General features: G+C 31.1%; 1 protein-coding gene across 1 annotated transcript in view; it reads left to right on the forward strand.

The window, feature by feature from the left end:
* The first annotated feature begins 5,538 nt into the window (after positions 1–5,538).
* Positions 5,539–18,297, forward strand: part of LOC133176534 (inositol 1,4,5-trisphosphate receptor type 1-like) — a 41,293-nt gene continuing 28,534 nt past the window's right edge. Inside the window, 15 exon segments of the mRNA XM_061311650.1 lie at positions 5,539–5,621; positions 7,798–7,868; positions 9,647–9,771; positions 12,944–13,030; positions 13,281–13,358; positions 13,551–13,631; positions 14,267–14,370; positions 15,208–15,383; positions 15,704–15,811; positions 15,983–16,152; positions 16,580–16,658; positions 17,096–17,181; positions 17,558–17,683; positions 18,010–18,060; positions 18,142–18,222. Coding sequence (XP_061167634.1) covers positions 5,539–5,621; positions 7,798–7,868; positions 9,647–9,771; positions 12,944–13,030; positions 13,281–13,358; positions 13,551–13,631; positions 14,267–14,370; positions 15,208–15,383; positions 15,704–15,811; positions 15,983–16,152; positions 16,580–16,658; positions 17,096–17,181; positions 17,558–17,683; positions 18,010–18,060; positions 18,142–18,222 — 1,506 coding nt within the window.

Consider the following 18,297-nt stretch of genomic DNA (forward strand, 5'->3'; position numbering starts at 1 on the left):
TATGAAACTTTTGGCTGAAAGGAAAACAAAAATACTTACAGTGTTGTCCCTAAGAATTGAAATAGGAGGAGACATTAAGAAAGTAGAAGGGGGTCTGAGATTCCTCCCCTAACAAGGGGTTGAAGGGGATACTAGACTAGTATACTAGACTAGACATTATAGGCGGGGAAATTCCTCGGTCCCCGGGACTTATTGACAACCCTGTACTTATATAACAGGTAATACAAAAGACTACATTGCTTGCAAAGATAAGTAATGGATATATGCCGAATACTGTTCTATATGTAAAATTATCAGACTGTTTGAGGCCCGTTAGGGCCGAAAACAGTCTGAAAATTTTACATATAGAATTATATGAGGCATATCTTACTTAAAACATTGCTAATAAATGTCCAAAAGTTACCTGGAGGAGTCCGATAATTACACAATAGGAGTTCAGGCATCAATAGTTTTCTACCTGAAACCATCTAATAAGTAGACAAAAGAAAAGAGAAAGTTTTTTTTTCTTTAGACAGTAAAATCAGTGAGTGAACTCTTTTGTTTCATTCATTTCATTCATTCAATGGCAATCGTTTGGCTCAGCAGGAACTATGGACAGTGGTCAGGTGATGAAGGATTTTTTTTATGATTCGGAATATTTTTTTTATTAAGTGCATTTGACATTGATACAGATACAGTGTTGGATGATATCTTCAAAATGCATTTAAAGTAAAAATGCGGATTTTTATCTAAAATTTTGATTGGATGATATAATGAAAATCTTGGGTTTTAAAAGTGCGGTCATTGACGAACAAACCTCGTTAAATGAAGAGATTCGCAGACTGGTTCTTTATCAGAAATGAATTTAAATTGGCTTATTCACAGTGCTGTATCGAAAATGCTTTGCAAAAAAACGAATGGAAAGTGTTACATTTGAGGAAGGTTAAAATAACCTCTTTAAAACAAACATACCGAGCACGCTAAATGTTGCTGGATCTATGCAAGTTCCTAATGATTTTCAAGAATTATAATTGATACATGATAGAAAGTTAAATAATATCTACTTACATGCAGTTCCAGATCTTGTCTACATCACATATACTACACAGGTCAAAATGCGGAAAAAATATAACACACAACTAGCGGAAGTTTGACGAAACCAGTTTAATTTTCATCGGATCTAAAAAAAAAAAAAAAGGCTTCCCGTTTATTTAAGTAGTTAAATTGTTTTATCATGCGAATATATATATATATATATATATATATATATATATATATATATATATATATATATATATATATATATATATATATATATATATATATATATATATACAAGATACAAGATTTTATTATTCCATTTTGGACCCCCGGATATGTTGTACATGTATATGTTATAACAATATATAGTCAAGTAACTGGAAAGATACATATACGCATAACAAAGAACAGAAGAGATGATATATTGCGATACATGTACATGTACATGTATACACATCCCCAAATATATTTAAATTTAAATTTTTCAGTTAAGGTAGATTATCAAGGAATCTAGCAAGTGATCTTAGGATTTCAGGGTCTTCATTAGTCATGAGCCAAAGAAATTGATTATAATATGATAGAGACTGAAAATTTTTACATTTATTATTACAAATATTTACGAGTTCAAGTCTTTGTACACTAAAATGAGGACATACAAGGAGAAAATGAACTTCATCCTGAATCTCCTTGTGATCACAAAGGGGACAAATTCGTTCATCTTTAGGTATTTTTTGATATCGTCCAATTTCAATTTTAAACCTGTGAGCTGATATTCGTAACCTTGTTATGACTGATCCATGTTGCTTGTTTGTTAAAATATCTAGATAGGGTTCAAAAACAAAATTTAGTCTTTAGGCAGGTGAAGGTAGATAATTTGTCATCTTTATGTACATTCCTGTCTTTTCCCATGTAATTTTATAGAAGTTAAGTAATATTCTTTTCAAGTTTGTTTTAAACTGTGGGAATGACATACCTAAAACATCACTAAGTTTAATATCAATATGGTTAAGTAAGAAGTTAATACAAGAATACCATGAAGTAACTCCATTTTGGTGTAGTGTTTTGGAACATTTAAAACCTCACTAAGTAAGGGAAAATCACCATCTAGATTCTCTAATCTATGCCAATATAACAACATATTTTTAATGACATCAAAGTGTACATTCCATCGTCCTAGCTCAGATCTTACAGCAAAGTTGCCGCTTTTACCATGAACCATTAGTAAATGTTTGTAAAATTTAAGATGCAAACTTTCGCCTTCTAAACTTTGGTATATTTTATCTAATGTTATATTTGGATTTCTTTTAAATTTGGAAGCTGATGGATAAAAAAAAACAAAACAACCCATAACTCTGAACCTTACAGGATAATGGGTTTAATAGTGTGGTCAAATACATTTAAAGCAGTTTTAACTGATGGATTAAATGTGAGAAAGTCATTTTGAAGTTTGAAATAGGTTTTTTTGGCTTTGTTACAACAATCATTTTTAGCGCTAGTTAGTGTTCCAGATGCATTAACTGTCAGACCCAAATACTTGTACTTTTTAACACATTTGATATTGTTGTTATTCAGATGGAGAGAATTTTGATGTGCTTGCCAGATGAATTGAAGACTATAATTTTTGTTTTCTGTGTATTAACTTTGAGACACCAGTCCTTGCAGTATGTATTTAGTATATTGAGTTTTTCTTGTATACCTTCAGCAGTGGGGGGAGAAAATTAAAATGTCATCAGCATACATGAGACAATGAATTGATGTAGATGAGCAAGCATTAAAGATTTTCAGTAAGACTGGTATAAGAAACATTTGACCAAGTTTAAGCATTTCATTACAGATCCTGTCGGGCCCGGCTGCCTTACCATTTTTGAAGTGGTTTATCCAGTCATTATTAGAGATTGATGTATCAATTGAGCCTCTGTCTCTATTTCTTAATTCCCATGTTTGTTTCCAATATATATATATATATATATATATATATATATATATATATATATATATATATATATATATATATATATATATATATATATATATATATATTTGGATCAGTAGAACCTAAAGTATTTAGCTTGTTAATAATATTACAATGGTATGTTCTAAATTTTTGTTTTCGTAGTTTGTTATAAATTCTATACGCTCTATAATACTGATTCTTAGCATAAATATTTCTAGGGTTGTGACCAAATAAAGTTCCCTTCCTTACTAATTTTGAACGCATATGTATCAACTCATTATCAAACCATTTATTTTTATGTTTAGCGGGGCCTTTATTAATTTTACATGTTTTATTTTTAGGTAAATTTGGTTTTAATGACATAATGGCCGCAGCTTCCCGGGAATCTTTTAATATCTATAGACTCTATGTCATTGATGCTCATGGAGTTATCAAAATTGCCTTTTATTTTTTGGGATTGTAATGCTTCTATAAATTCAATAGCAGTCTTGTCCCCACTTAAAGGATGAATGGGTTTTGTATTGATTATTATCTATACTATTTTTTTCTATTAGTAGAACCATATTGAGAAAAATATTCCATGACAACATACAGTAGCAGTCGGATAATGTGGAAATAAAATCTGATACTTCAAAAAACAAAATATGTTGTACAGTTTCTTCATCAGTTAAAAGATAATCAACAACACTAGTACCATGATAATTATGGCAAGTGAAATTTCCAAAGATGTCACAAAAACATCTTCATCAACATAATTCAAATTTAATTTCAAGTATTTGTTTTTATTACACTGTAAATAATTTACAAATCTTTTTAATATTCATAGGAAGTTCAAACTTTTCAATTGCCAGTAAAATAAAACATGTACAATATGCACTTTTTGTGTAACTATTGATGTCATAAAGATTATTTGGATCTTAAATTATAACAAAAATTAAATGCATGCATTAACAAACTGGACATTATGTACAATTTGCTCTTCTAAAAGTAGAATGCCTGTCTTCTATTCCTTTTGGTGAAATGGATTCGTCATGGTCAGCTCAAGCTAGATAAACAGTCATTAGATAGGGACTGTTTTTTTTTTTGTTTTTTTTTTTTTTATTTATCTATTTATTTATCGGTTGACATTTGAAACGTTTTTTGATTTTGCTTACCGTGAACTCATGAATTGGGTTATTACCCTTTTATTACATAGCGCAATTTGAAATGGTCTGAAGGTTTTGTGCGCTTTAAAGTTAAAGAAAAAAAAACTATATCCCTTATCTCTTCTCCAGGATCAATAAATGTAACAATCGTATACCGTATAACTTAGGTAGCTATTAAATGCATTCCTCAAGGGTGTATTCTGGTGATTCTGCTGAGTATCAGCCATTTTGTCGGAACTTCTCTGGTTTTATCCACCAAAATGTGCATGTAAAATATTTTTGTCCACTAACCACCAATTATCAATCACATTTTGATTCTTTGAAGTTTTGATAATCTTCTAAAATATTATGAAGAAAAGATTAATTCCAGATCAGTTTTTCAGAGAAAGATTTTTTTCATTCATTGTCCATGAAAAAAATCTAGGAAGTCTGGTTTTCTGCCATTTTTTCACTGCCTTGTATCTCAAAAATATGTTCACAAACTCATATTATTCTCTTTCGTGTTTATTTTTTCAAATAATGAATACATCGGATTAAAGTACCAAAACTTACATTTTTTAATTAATACTAGTTATCTCAGCAAAATATATCCTTAAGTATAAAAATACAGTCTCTAATAGCTGTCTAAATAGACTCAACAGAATTATAGCAGGAGGAGGTCGCTATATCCCCTAGAAGTGAGATAGAAATTCCCAGCCATATTCCTAGTCGTGACTCGCATTCCAAGACACTGGCGGATTTAGAGGAAGCCCGGGAGTGGGGGGGGGGGGCTTTTATGACAAAAAATATACATATTAAGATTAAAAAATCAAATATTTTTGTTATTAGATATTGCATTTATTATATATCCCCAGACCATTGGTAGTCTTGAAACTAGTTTACATAGGCTGTATCAAATTAGCAGTGCTACGTATCCTTTTTTTTAAAGTAGACACAATGAATTGCAGTCATCCAAACAACGCTTGATTATAATGTATTGATCTTCAAATTGGCCGACATTCATTTTTAGAGCCCCCTTTCTTTAATTGAATTAAAAGTATTTTTTCTTTAAAAGGTTTTCAATTTAGCATTACTTTAATAATAATAACGCAGGTAAAATGAATGAATTCCTTTTAAACCTTTTGTAATTGCAGTAATGACATCGACCTGACCAATGGAATTAAGTTGTCTAAATTTTAATACACCCGAATCTTTCCTCACGATTGAGACCACTGTTATTTTCACGCCGCTGTTAATGTAACCAAAACATAAATCGATCGCACGGGATTAATTGCAGATTTTGAGCGAACCCTCTGCTCAGCGGAAGAGTTTTAAAAAAGTTTCCGGTCATTGTTCAAATGCGGATAATTTACGTAAATTTCTTTTGGATAATTAACCAGTAAAGATGTTAATTTTGGATTACTAGCGGATTATTTAGAAATGGATGACACATTAAGTGTCGGTGATACGGTGTGTTTGTACTCGGCGGAAAGTTTTGGTTTCATATTCTCCACTCAGTCCAGGTGAGATTAAAACAACCTTTAGTTTTCTGTAATTATACTTTTTTTACTTTCAGATAAATTATCCACATTAATAACAAGAAAACGGACTTTTTTTGTTTGCTTACGATATGATACGGAAAAAAGTTGTATGATATAAGTAACATGTAAAGCTTTCTATTTCTACAAGAGAACTTTGGTGTGTACAATTTGTACCGTTCGACCAATTCCTTATAAAGATTATCAAAACATCTCTGGCTTATGTCCTTCAATGCCGCGATGTCTTCTTGTTCTGGCATTTAACTTTACACAATCTTCTCCTGTGTTTACTGTTGAATGTTTGAATTAGAGGTTATGAAGAAATTCCAGTTAACATTTAAGAGCGTTTTAAATCTTCCTCTACACACTCTTTCCATACACAATAACTTTCTTAACGTACAGTCACTTGCTTTAAAGTATGCAAAGTCTGTATATCTTGGGTTCGTATAAATGTGTAACCTTTTCAAACTTTGAGAATTTAACCTATTCCATTTACAAAGCAAATAGATATAATACACTGTTTGCCTGATAGGAATAATCATGTTTGTGTTCTCTTTGGGAGAAAAAAAACCCTTCTGAAATAATTTCAGAAAATTTATTTTATAAATATAAAATTTTCATGTATGAGTTTTTATTCTTAAATTAGGATAAATGTTAATAAATATCTTAAACTGCAATCATTTTTGGAGCAGATGAACCAGTTTTTTTTAAATATATGATATTATACCAGTATTGTGTGAGAACGCTTAATCCCAATTTCAAGTAAGACAAGTCACAGTAAACTTATAAATGATTGCCAGAAACATTACCCGTTTAAGTTTATTTAATCCCTCCAGTTTTAATCTCATTCTGAAAACGTACGTCATGTAACAATTTCTTTTATTCTAAACACCATATAATTTTCAATGCTGTAAAATAAACAGTTTATCATAATCGTACCCAGCTGATTTTTGTATATATCTTTTAAAATACCTCTGAACACTCGGAAATCCCCCTCCCCTTCCAGTATGTTGGGCGTCATACACGCGACTGGGATTGGCTGTGCAGATGCAGTCCAAATCTTAAAAAACAAACCAAAATCGGGGGGTGGGTGGGTGCTTTTTTGGTACGCATACACTCTTACATGGAGATTACTTTCTATACTGACATATTGTTTGAACTACACTTTGGTTACAGGAAGTGGGATTGATGAGCCCCCAAGAATCAGTCCTAAATAATCTGTTTTTATTAACCTCAAGTATACGCCAACTCTCCCCGGCACATGATTGGCATTCAAATATTAAACTGTCCTCTGCCACTTCCAAGAATACATCAATTTCCAGAAGTACGTAATTCAGTCTGATTCTTTTTATCTCAGAATTCAGTTCATTGCAGTACTAAATATTTACTTCTAGTAGTTGGTGAAAAAAAATAGGAAAATTAACGTTTAGAATAAATAATCATTTTTTTTTTATGAAAAAAAAGGCGTTTTGTATACCGTCAAAACCTTAATAAAGTTTAAAAAGATCGTATATTTTCCTCAATATTCAACTTTTGAGACTTATGCGATACCCTGAAGGTAACTATTGACGTGTTTGTTGAGCTATCAAAACTTCTAAGGTATCAGAATGCTTTTTGTTGGATATTTTAAATAATATCTAGCGATTTTAAATGGACCTTTTATTCATGTTTATGTAAAAGAATAAAAAAGAACCTAAATGTACTGGTTTATTTGGTAATTGAATGACCTTGAATTAAACTCATTTAAAGAGCATTTAATTGGATCGCCAAAGCTATTTTTTCGTTTTTTATGAAGAAAAAAATGAGTAAATGAAGGCAATGTTAAATGAAATACAACTTGAAAATTATCATTCAGTAATATTTAATGTCACCCATTTTGTAACTCTTCAGATTAAACCGCGGAACTCAATAAAATTTTGAAAGATAAGTGTTTGGAAATCAAATATATTTTAAGTCCACTTGTTAGTTTTCTTATTTTAAACGCCCCAAGTTCAAGAAATTCAATTGAAGGATTTGCTGAAGCAAGCTTCTATCTTCAGCACAGAATTTTGATAGATTAGAAAAATTCAAGTTTAGCCTTTTCTGACAGAGGGGTTATTTAAATACATGTATATAATCTTAAAAGTAATTGACTCATATTTTCGTTTTATTTTTCCTGTAGCTCAGTACACAATGAAGTTGCCGTAGGCTCACGACAAGACAGGCATCGACCCGACGTACAGGATCAACAGGGTAGGTGTACACACACACACACAGAGAGAGAGAGAGAGAGAGAGAGAGAGAGAGAGAGCCGAACCATATACACAAGATCAAACGCGATATTATCATTTCGCATAATTAGTCTAAGTAAATAAAAGAATAGCTATAAAGAACTTAGTTAAAAAGAATGCTAGCTTATCCTAGATTATAAGAAAGTGAAAATTATGTATTCATACATCTTAATTATTCAGTTGTTCAAGTCTGCTCTTGAGGAATGATTTTTTTAACGTTGACGAGTCAAAGTTTTCCTATAGTCTTTCCTTTAATTCCCTAACATAAATATGTATGACAGAGTTTAAATATCATATTTGAAACAGAGTAATGAAGAAAATAAATTACTGTATGTTACTCTGAAAAAACATGTTTGGACACTAAATTGCATTATAAACTGTTAAAAACCATTTCCCCCTGGCCCAAGATTTACTGCAAAATATTATACATGACCAAGTCGAATTTGTAATGAAGATGTCATGAAATTGAAGCGCTAAATGAGGGTGAAGAACGTATGGACGAAACCTGAATTCGTTTAAAAAAAACATTGGAAGCAAATTTACTCCAATTATTGAAATAAATGAACGTTGGAAGATGTAGAAAAGAACCAAGAATGTCTCAATTTTTTCCCTCACAGAATAATGCAAAAATTAACGATTTACACCTACTACTTTGTCATTCTTCAAAACTGGTTTTGATCGCAGGGATGTCAGAATTCTCTCTATTTCCGAATTGCTCAATTTTCTTTATTTTTAGGCAGTTTTATATATTAGGTGCATATCCCTGTGGGAAATATAGACAAAAGCTCATCTACCATTAAAGAACTTCGGTAAATAAGGTTTAATAAGCGCTGTCACTTCGTTGAAAAGTTACTATTTTTTTTCAAAGTTTTAATGTACAACTTTTTTATCCAAAGCAGTGCATGTAATAGTGAAAAATAAAACCATTTTTACTGAAAAATTGTCGCCTTAGTTATTTGGTAAAAAAAAGAATGAAAAATTCCTCAGAAACTTACAGGATGTAACCAGAAACTTACAGGATGTAACCAAACGATAAAAAATCTAGCAATTTATTTAGACACTTCAGCCACTTAACATGCGATTCATACTTGTAACAAGGTCGCTTCAAGTCTTGTTTTTGACGTGCATGACTCGCGAATAGCCACTTAATATCAAGAGTGACATGACTGCTTTTATTGAAATACATACATTGAAGTACTTTTGATGAATAGTGAGTATTCCCTCCACTTAATCCATGTTTTTGATATACTTTTTATGTATACTACAGCTGTATCAGATGTAATTGCATATAAAAATTCAAAACTAACCTGCGCTCTTTTTTCTATAATATAAACGTATCTAACATTTTATGAAAATATATCAAAATTGTTTTTTGAAAATCTCAAAAGTTTTCTCATTCAAAACCTTGTAGTTATCTTTGTGTATTCTGTGAATGAAAATCAAGTTTGAACCACTACACTTCTAAATTTTACGAGCTAATTTTCTTATTTTATGTCAGATAAATTTGTCTTGTTCGTATCATAAGGTTGTTTAAACTGGGAAAAAGACGTCTTTCGCCAATTATTACCAAATTAAAGAAACAAATTTAAGCAAATAAAATGGTTGTTTTCTGGGAGATCTTCTTATAAAGAGTAAAGACTCGACCTTATGGTTCATCCCTGCAAGAGTTTTCTGCCTTCACAATATTTGCTAAGATACGCACTGCCTCATTATTATCTATTTATATCTTTTGTTTTTCAGTGATTTCATTCAATCTGGAGGTTGCTAATCGCTACAAACTCAACAAGCAACTAAGAAAGTTACAGGCAAAATTAGCAGAAGATCCAGAAAATATATCCCTCAGAAACACAGTCTCCAGGGCAAAGGTATAATACATGTATATCTACATCAAATAATTTTCTAATTTGTTTTTACAACATTATTGTCAAATCGGCATACAGAAAAGGGAAAAACGAAAAAGCTAGAATTAGTTTTGCAAAATAAACGAAGTACAGATGTGAATAACATACAGTTGAGGAAATATGATAGTTTTTTTTTTTTTTTCATTTTTCTGGGACTCTCGTAAGCGTCATGAACTAGGATCAACTCTAATTTTGAGACCAGCATTACCATAAATGTCTGTTTTTAAGATTCTTTTGAGTGTTAGAAAAACAGAGTTGTTAAGAGAGAAGAAGGAGTCATCATGCCTTGTTCTTTGCAGATAGATATTTGTTGTCATAACAAAAACTCAATTTTTCAAATTTTCATGATACGAGATTTCAAAATAAAATGTATATCTTTCGACCAAAAATGTTCATCTAGGCATTCAACAGTTAAACGTGTAATACTATTGAAAACAATCTGCAATAGAACATCTGCTTATTTGCCATTTGATTTCAAGTTGAGAAATGTTTCAAAGGGAACAATTTTAATAATGAGTCTGACAGCTATGAAATAAAAATAGGTTAAGTTCGTGTTTTATGCCCTGTTTCCAGATTTGTGTGGTTTGAAGATTTTTTTTTTAGATCACTGTTCGTTATCTTCACCTTTTTCATTAAGGTTAATAAAAGATTGTTGTTTCAAAACCACAGCCTTTTTAATTCTGTGACAAAAATATGTGTGAAAAACTGCGATTAGGAAACTTCCATTAATAAAAATAAGGATATGAAGCTTATAGAACAAACTGTCCTATCAGTTGTTTTCTATTTTCATCATCAGGAATAAAGTGTATATTGCTTATAACGGGGCGCAGTTAGTACTCACGGAGATTCCAGCAATTTTTTGAGAGACCTGGTCCTCAAAGATTACATAGATATTATCAATAGGAAACTCAAGCATTTTTTTGATAACAGCCTTTGAGTTCTTGTTTGTAGAATCAGAATACACATATATCTTTAACAAAAAAAAAGTTTGCAGATGACCAATGACAACTTATGCAAATTACGAATTCCATTTTTATTGAAAAAACAGTTGTCTATGATAACAAAATGCTGGTCTTTAATTTATAAGGAGGAATAGTTGTTTGTTTGTGCTTTACGTCCCTCTCGAGAATTTTTCACTCATATGGGGACGCCACCACTTGCCGGTGGAGGACTGCAAATTTATACCTGTACTCGGCACTGAGGGTCATTGAGCAGTGAGGGATCTTTTTCGTGCCAACACCTACTGCGACACGGGACCTCGGTTTATACGGTCTCATCCGAAGGACCGGCCTCCACGTCCGACAGTGTATTCAAACCGTAAAGATCAGATCCTTACTCCGCGACTCTAGAGCAGACGCTCTAACCACTGTGCCACGCGGGCGACGAGAATTTTGAAAAGTCGTATGATGTTATTCATTTTGTTAACAAAAAATTCTGAACGTTTCTTATAGTTTTTACTGTTAAGTATCAAATGGTGAACACCACTTATCCAGTACTGAGTATTTTGATGCACAGTACCCCTGAAACTTCTTCGCTGCTAGCTGTTAAATTTTGAGGAGTAATGAAAGAGGCTTGTTAAAATATTCATTAGAATCCGCTTTACTTCTTAGTATGAAAACTAAAAAAATGTATAAACGTCTGCCCTCTGTAAAAAATATTTCTTGACATGCTACGAATTTTATGCTTTTTATTCAGTGGTTTCACTTTAAAAGTTAATGCGTATGGTTGGTTATCCAGATACAATATTGCATTAAAGTTAAATGGCAAATTTCCATCAAAGCAAGATCAACCGTAATCCCTAGATATCATTATATAGAGTATTGAGGTCATCACGTGAGATATGCATATTTTGAGTTTAAATTAAATGCTTTAAGCCATTAAGTATGACCCAAGGTCATGTTATCAAACGCATGTTAATACCGGGCAGTGTATTGTGACCAAATGCAGTCTGTAGTTGATTACGGTAAAAATCAAAGTAACCGATTTAAATCGAATGTTTGAATTCAGAACAAATCTTTGTCTACAGTAGTGTCTGTACACGCGAACTGAAATACTGTTTAAAAATAAAAATTATCAATTTTCTTTCATGTTCTTTCGGAAACACAGAAAATGCTTATTTTTATTATTTATTATTTTAAGAATACGTAATTCAGGAAGGATTTTTTTCATTCAAATTTAATTTTTTGAGTTGACAAAGAATGAATGTCTGATTTTCTTTCAAAAAAATATTTTATCAGAAAAAGGGATCATGTGTGCAAATAATGTAAAGGTTTTTAAAAAAATGGCGTGTACTTTCAAATTGCATACTTCCATTTGCAATAAAGTGTTGCAATTTATTTGAAGGTTAATTCATTATATTCTTAACGATTCTTATAATGCATATCAATTTAAATTAAGTTTTTTTCATATACAATGTATGTAGATAATTATTGCGCATGCCATACATTTATAAGAAGATAAAAAACATGTACCCAATCGATGTTGTAAAATTTTGATATAAAAACTTGACAAAATAAAACATCCTTTATATTCATTCAGATGTATTTCTTTAAAAGATATAAATTAAATACAACTTACATTTTACCTAAAAACTTTTATTGTTTTTTCTCTGCTTTGTTGAAAATATATTTGTTTTCAAGATGTTTACACAGCCTTCTCTCCTTCCTCAAATAGTTTGTTTATTGATGTCATCTGCACAATTGTAGTTCGTGGATTGAAATTAAAGAAACAACTAAATGATTTTTGAGGAGACTCACTGGTCCAAAATTATCTCACAGATTTACCTAAAAATGTGAAATAGGATTTTACATCCATACATTATTAATTAGTAAATGAAAACAACATATATGATAAAAATATATCATATGTAAAGCGTTTTCCTATATTTTTATGCAGTGCTGTCCTTTTCAGGAGCTTTGAATAGTAAAAATTGGCCATGATCATCCAGTCCTCTTAAAGCAAAGTGTTTAATGCTATTTCTTAAGCAGATGTATAATTCTTTGTATTATTTTTAAATAAGTTTTTTTTATTTACTGTTGATGTTGTGTATTATCAAAGGAATGTATTTTCCCTTTATGTGTTGAATATATTTTCCCCTCAAAGTAAAAAGTAAACAATGTAATGGAATTTTTCAAAGCTCGCTGCTGAGGCTGAAAATGACGACAACATTTTGGAACAAAAGAGACAACAAGGAAAGAAGGTTCTTTATGGCCAGATCATACAGGTAAATAATCAGAAAACTAGAAGTTATGCTATACACAATTAAGAGTTTTTCATTATGCTGCACTTACGTATTGAAAGCATGAATAGAGAGTCAATGAAATTTATGGGTAAATTAGTCTGCACATCAGGTAAATTTTGAACAAAAAAAAACTTATATGCATTTTTAACAAATATATTTATATTTGTATTTTGTAATGTTATGTAAATACAATGAGTTCTAATTAATCACTTAAAACGACGTTCTTTTTCAGCTACGGCATCTCTTTACAAATAAATACATCCATGTCAGTACAACAAAAACATCGGACACAGAAACAAACAACATGGCGGTATGTCTTATTACATGTAAATAAAGATACAGATTCAAAGTTTCAATCAAAGGAGAATATCATTATCTATGATAATAAAATTGGCTCCAAACAGGAACTTCGTTTTGGTGGAAAGTTGAAAATGAATGCCGTATTTAACGTCATCACGAATTATTATGACGCATTCCAATTGAAATATTTTTTTTATCATAGGTGGAACTGAAGGAAGAGAATTCCAAGCATGCGCTGTTCCGTTTAATGCCGAGATATAAAGTCAAAGCAGAAGGAGATGTGGTAAGGGGTTTTTTAAGACATAATATTCATATGCTTATCTGCATTTTTTTCATACAAGAAAAGTATAGATTACAAATTAAAATTAGGACATTGCCATTGAGATTGAGAAATAGTTAAGTTATTTCAAACGGCACTGTATGATTTCCATCCCTGTGCTCTAGACAAATAATATTGCAAATATGCATGTCCTTCATTCTGTTCTTCTGTCATTCCGGAATACAACAGATATACAAACTTCTTTTGATTTGATATATATGCGTACGAATATTGAGCTAAATGCTCGTTTGGATGATTTAAATATCGCTTGGAGTTTCCAACGAAGTTGAACTTCATTATATTATCTAACTTAGTATTTAGTATGATCCAGAATTCTTAAAGTTCGACAAAATTTGCAATTTAGGGAGTATTTGCCGCTAAATGCATAAAACTTAATTTGTTGTGAAGTTATCTGATAATGAGTTACATTTCGAAGAACAAAGACCATTTAGATGGAATAGAATGTTAAACATTCGACCACTATTTTTCTCGTATCAAAATTAATGGAGTTCACAATATTGTCTCAAGTATACTTTTTTAAATTGCCATATCAATATGAGTTTTCCTATTGTGTGATATGATTGTGTCATATTCTTTAGGTCCAAGTTGATGATCAAGTTGTTCTGGAGAGTGTGAAGTCTCCAGACTCGTACCTACACGTCAGCAAATCCTTCCTCGGTCAGTTGTCCGTCTATAGCAAAAGGTAAAAGTACCATCTTCCTCTATGAATTGTTTAGTTCAGAAACATTTAACCTCGAGGTATTGGTTTAGGGCTCTGTTTATTTTATTCTCACACAAGACAGATACTTCAAATTTAGTCAAGAAATGAAAACAAAGTGCTGAGGCTGGCAAGATCGAGTTCGAAAGTTTTTAAAAGCAGCATAAATGTAAAAGTTAAAGTATAATTTGTTTTACGTTTTTATCACGCCGCCATTATTTGTTCAAATTCCCTCCCATCGATAAATTCATGCAAACCATCGACTTTTGTCTATATCTCAAAAGTAGAACACACGGTAAAGCACTGTTATTATGTATAAATGTATATGCTTTACAATTTACTTCATAAACTGCAATCTTTTTCAATCATGGACACTTTAAATGATGAATATTGTTTGGCATTCACCAGAATTTGATATACACGAGAAAAATATCAATATTGATCGAGGTTTTGCTTCGGTCAAATTTTTTATTTTTTCTGGTGAATAACAAATCATATTCACCATCAAAGGGTCCATAATGGTATATTATTGTATTCATAATACTGCTTGAGATTGATTTATCAATATAGTCATTTTGTCTTTCAAATTCCATACTTGTTTTAATGAATATTATCACAGATAAAATAGCCTGTTGACCATACGCATTGTACGAAAAATACATAATAATGAAGCCATAAATAAATAACAGACGCCTATAAGCAAAATAAAAAAAAATAACAATAAATATTATTTGATGTAGAATTAAAGGAAGTAAAATTGGTTGCTAGTTAGTGATCGTAATATCTGTTTTATACTGTTAATCTCTTTAAATATCATTTCAGTCATGAACTAAATGTTTCGGTTCAGCAGTCTGGCTTCACGATCTGCCGGAAGTATAAACCTTCATCAGGGGACAGCACTAAAATAAAATTTGGGGATCTGATTCGCTTCTACCACAAGGAAATGGAGGCCTATTTAGTGGCATCGGGGCTGTTTGATGATGAACTTTTAGAAGATGGTAATCAATGAAACAAACACGTAGAGACACCATCATAAAAGGAAAACCGATTATCCATGATATACAATAAGACTTTGGTTTTCCAACTGAATTAATTTCTCTTCCTTTAATTATGACACCCGATTATACAATTTTAATAAACTCCATCCAAATTTAAACAAAAATCTATCAAATAATAGAACCTTGTAACTTGTATTTTTCTTGAAGATAAATGTTCCACTTACGTACAACCTTGTCGATCGTTATTAAAGCTCATTTCTGAACAGATTTCATCCACACTCTAGTTCGGCTGAAGTAACACTTTCTACTTCATTAATTAGTTCACATGAGGCTAAGACCAATGGATCAGACAATTCCTAAAACCTTATTCCCAAGCTCCTCCGCAATCACATATTGGCAGATAGAACGACAGGAGGGACCTGTTTCTGGTAGGTTACATAAGAGAAACCCTTAAAACACTCGAATGTAGCATGAACTTATTCCAGTATTTATAATATAAGTAAAATCTCTCTCTTTTCAATGAAAAGGTAAAGAATTAGGTTCTATGATATACATGTAAATATGTAAATATAAACATATAACGGTTATTATATTTGTAGGAGGCGTTTTGAAATGGGAACAGCAGTGTAAAATCATTCATATGTGCACAAGAAAATACTTGACAGTCAAGGACGGTCATGTGACCTTAACCAGTGACCATCTAGATCCCACTACTGTGTTCAGGCTACATCCTGTCATAAGGGTACGATGTAGAATTGACTACATGAATGTTTGTGGTTGTTAAGAAGAATTTTTGGAGAGATGGAAAAGTGAAAGGGATGGGCCTTGAAATCTCAATTAATCTGTCGAAGTCATTAATAAAACAGATAAATAGAATTAATTTTAATTAAACCTGAAATAGTGCAAAAATTTTTCGAGACAATAACTTACGTTTAGATTCCTTGTCTTCACCTTTTTTCTTTCCTTAATTATTTCAGAATTAACACAATTTGAACTTAATAGTGTATTTTTATAAGCTTGATAACGTAAACATTGGATCCCTCCTCTTGATAAGGAGACGTGTATTATTCGTTTTGCTAATTTATTCTGGGCTTTTAATGTAATAGAAATTCTTTTTTTGCCTGTCTTACGCAAATGTTCCAGTCTTAAAGGAAATTTTTGAGACCATATATATCCCCTGTTTTATTGTTATACAGGAAAATGACGACATACCCCCAGACAGTTATTGTCGAATCGAACACGTGGTAACAGGACGCTGGCTTCACGGAGGAACAGGTGAGATAAAGAAAGCTATAGCTGGCAAAAGATAGTAAAGGCTATTATAAGTAATGTGCCAGTTGTCTTATCATGCTTTGTACAAAACTTTTTTATTAACTGTTTTAAATCAAACCAATAAAGAAACACTATATAGAAAGGTATTTGATTTTTTAATATTGTCAAAGACTTAAAGAGTACAAAGAATATATTCATGAATTTGATTTTTTATAATTTATCAAATTATGATCCGTCCTGCATTTAAGCACATATGAAAATAAATGATAGCAAAGACAATTATTAACCATAGATATTTAAAAAAAACAAACAAATATAGCTTAACTTTAAGTCTATAAAACAAGCCTACTGATTAATACAGTTTACCGATCAGACATGAAAGTATGACCGATTAAATTGTCTGTTATGAAATAAAAATACATTAACGTTACATGAAACAGAAGAATACAAGAAAAAGCAGAAAGATGGAGATGATAACACACAATCTATGTCATCATTAAAGTGGAGCACAGCGGAACTGAAAGAGGTATGACAATTGATAGTATTAAAAACGAGCATGATTTTTTTTTCTGTGTGCGATTTCATTATGAGGACGTTCATAAGACCTTTATTTCAAATGTAAGTATTTATCAATACAAATTCATGTCAATTAACAATGCCATCCAATGTTTGATTTGGTTAAATATATTTAAAAAATGGATTAACTACTTTCTCTAGAATTATAACCATCTTCAGATCACTTTGTTTCACATATGTAACATTTAAAAGAAAAAGCTTGAAAATTGTTTTTTATGTTATTTCATTTGTGGAAAAACTTTAACAAGAACCAACTTTTGATTATACAAGTTTTTCCCCAAAGATGCAGTGCCATTGATTCACATTTTTTTCATCTGCCTGCTTAGATTAATACGATAGAAGAGATGCAATATGATGACGCCTTCACCATACAGAAAGTGGATGAGGAATTTGTCAGCATCTTCAACTACATGGCTGGAATGGTCCCATTTATACAGAAACTTATAGTTGATGTGAATAATATATACAATAGCAAATACTGAATATATATTTTCATATACAAAAATACCAAAAGAAGAATTCTAAATTTTATTCTATTAAACTACTTGAAACAAATTCACATAGACATGTGTTTTAAATTATTATCAATTTTGTTGAAATACACTTATAATACATGTACACTTAAAATCTACATTTTTTGGAGTAGACATGTTTTTAATTAAGCTATGATTAACTCTTGTTCTAAAATCTACTTTTCTCTCACTTTATCAAATTACATGAAATTTGATATATTTTGTTGATTGACAGTCTTTTATGATGCCTTTTGATTCATTTTCAGAAAAAGGCAGGACTAAAACTAAACGCAAAGATGGCCCATGATGCTGAATGTGTTAGTAAATCTATTTTCATCAGAGCTATTCAGTGGAAACCTGCATATACACAATTTTCACTTCATAAACATGTTTTTTAGGCGTTACAAGAATTAAGTGCCTTTATGGTAGTCAACGGGTATCCAATCAAGAGGAGACAAAAGTTACTGAGAAACCTAAGAGTGAGTGTGTTTTTATGATCTTACTTGTTTTTTTTTTTAAATTCAAACATTTCTTTTAAAAATACATTATTAAGA

The sequence above is a fragment of the Saccostrea echinata genome, unplaced genomic scaffold (assembly GCF_033153115.1).
Source record: "Saccostrea echinata isolate AGI-Se365-2 ecotype Australia unplaced genomic scaffold, CSIRO_AGI_Sech_v1 ptg000076l, whole genome shotgun sequence".
In the NCBI taxonomy this organism is placed as follows: Eukaryota; Metazoa; Mollusca; class Bivalvia; order Ostreida; family Ostreidae; genus Saccostrea; species Saccostrea echinata.